Source organism: Trichechus manatus, unplaced genomic scaffold (assembly GCF_000243295.1).
Source record: "Trichechus manatus latirostris isolate Lorelei unplaced genomic scaffold, TriManLat1.0 scaffold00114, whole genome shotgun sequence".
Classification (NCBI taxonomy): domain Eukaryota; kingdom Metazoa; phylum Chordata; class Mammalia; order Sirenia; family Trichechidae; genus Trichechus; species Trichechus manatus.
The window spans coordinates 1,661,746-1,663,787 of record NW_004444050.1 but is presented as its reverse complement, the minus strand read 5'-3'; the positions used below and the strand labels follow the sequence as shown (position 1 = coordinate 1,663,787).

The 2,042-nt window shown below is 41.5% G+C and overlaps 1 protein-coding gene across 3 annotated transcripts in view; it reads right to left on the bottom strand.

Annotated features, from left to right (window-relative positions):
• The window catches only part of RALA (RAS like proto-oncogene A), a 108,903-nt gene that overhangs the window by 20,577 nt on the left and 86,284 nt on the right, over positions 1–2,042 (bottom strand). For all 3 annotated transcript variants that reach the window (XM_004383954.1, XM_023738309.1, XM_023738308.1), the window contains one exon: positions 121–272. In XM_004383954.1, coding sequence (XP_004384011.1) covers positions 121–234 — 114 coding nt within the window. In that variant the 5' untranslated portion in view covers positions 235–272. The remainder of the gene's footprint in view (positions 1–120; positions 273–2,042) is intronic.

Below are 2,042 nucleotides of genomic sequence, written 5' to 3'. Positions count from 1 at the left end.
TATATATAAAGCTTGAGTCCTTGACTTATAAAATCAAGTTAAGTAGACGCTGGCTCGGAAGCTAGAGAAATAGTCTCTGAGAAACCAAACACGGATATCCATTATAAAATTAGCACTTACCTCATCATACATGAACTGCAGAGTCAGAGCGGACTTCCCCACACCACCACTGCCCACCATGATGACTTTGTGTAAGGCCAAAGAATTCTGACCCTTGGGCTTGTTTGCAGCCATTTTTTGTTGCAGAGTTTTCACCAAAGGATGAAGAAGATCTATGAAGAATGAAAGAATAAGTAGTCCTCAGTATATTCTTCTCCATAATTCCAGTGTAGGAAAGAGATATGATGTCCTTAGGGTTCAAGAAACTAGTTTTCATTCTGCAGTGATTTTAAACAGATGGCAAATGAAGAACACTGATTCAGGGGAAGAATCACTTATCAGAGAACACCATGGCAATAAAGCAAGCATGTGACCCAAGGGCATTCTCTTATAATAGTTAGTTTTCAGTAATGAGCTGTGTCTACAAGGGAAAATTTCCCAGTGCAACTACATGCTGACAGTAATGGGGTATTAAACCTGTTGCCGTCAAGTCAATTCTGACTCAGAGTGATCCTACAGGACAGAGTAGAACTGCCCCACAGGGTTTCCAAGGAGCAGCCGGTGGATTCGAATTGTGAACCTTTTGGTTAGCAGCGCAGTTCTTAACCACCGCACCACCAGGGCTCCAATGGGGTATTAGATAAATTGAAATATAATCACATAGATTATGAAAACAGGCTAACTGATCACTTTATTTTCATATTAACCTATATTCACGATAATTAAAGAGATATTCCTTAAAATTTCAGTAAGAAAAAAACTGACCAGAAAAAAAAAAGACTGTCACCCTTAGACACCCCTCTAACTTGGAACTGAAGCCACTCCTGGAGATAATCTTTCACCCAAATAATAGACAGGCCTATAAAATAAACAATAACACTCATGAGGAAAGTGTTCCTTAGAACACTCATCTACATGAGACCAAAAGGGCAACATCTGCCCAAAAGCAAAGATGAGAAGACAGAAAGGGAAGGAAAACCGGATGAATGGAAATGCAGAACTCAGGGTAGCAATGGGGAGAGTGCTGACACACTGCGGGGACTGTAACCAACGCCATGGAACAATCTGTATATAAATTATTGACTGGGAAACTAATTTGCTCTGTAAACCGTCACCTAAAACACAACAAAATGTTCAAAAAAAGACTGCCAATGTCTTATTACATCATGCCCTTAAGGACTTCACTTACTGAAAGGCTTACTTAATGCCATTTTATAAAAGGAAAAATCCCATCCAAACATCTTGGTAGTAGAAAAATAAATAGAATGCTGCACACCCCAACTTGCAAGTCATATTTCCTGAACATCTCTGTGTATTCTGGGATCATGGTCAATCTCTAATTTAAAGACCTGGATCTAGTATGCCCTCAGTTTCCTCAGAACATGTACTTGTTTAATACATTTTTGTGTTCAGTGTGGAGAAGGCCAGGTTCCCACCGAAGCTGTAGTGGTGATATGCACGAATGGCACCCAGTTACCTTTGGCCATAGTGCCAGATATCTGAAAGAAACGCAGTGAGGTCACAACAAACACTGTGTGGAGGCCCAAGCCTAGAGACTGTTTGCTATCAGGGGACCGAGGGGGCTGCACCCCTCCTTCTCAGCCTCTCTGACTTGTTTTAGTCAGACGGAGCTTTCCTAAGTTGCAGCTCAAAGAACATGCCACATCCTGCCTACCTCTCTCTATCTTGTGCCGTTCTCCCCCGGCTCAGTGGCATCAGGCCCACGGTGGTCTCCTTCAGTTCTTCAAATGCTCTTCTCTACCTGGCCTTTGCCATACAGTTTCCTCTATTTGTCATATTCTTCATTCTATCTGGCTAATTTCTCTCAGGTTTTGGGTCTCAGCCTTACCCAAAACTCTCAATCTAAATTAGGCCCTACCCTGCCCTGTGTTTTCATATACCATCTTATACTTTTCCTTCATAACCCTTTTTTTTTTTTTTTT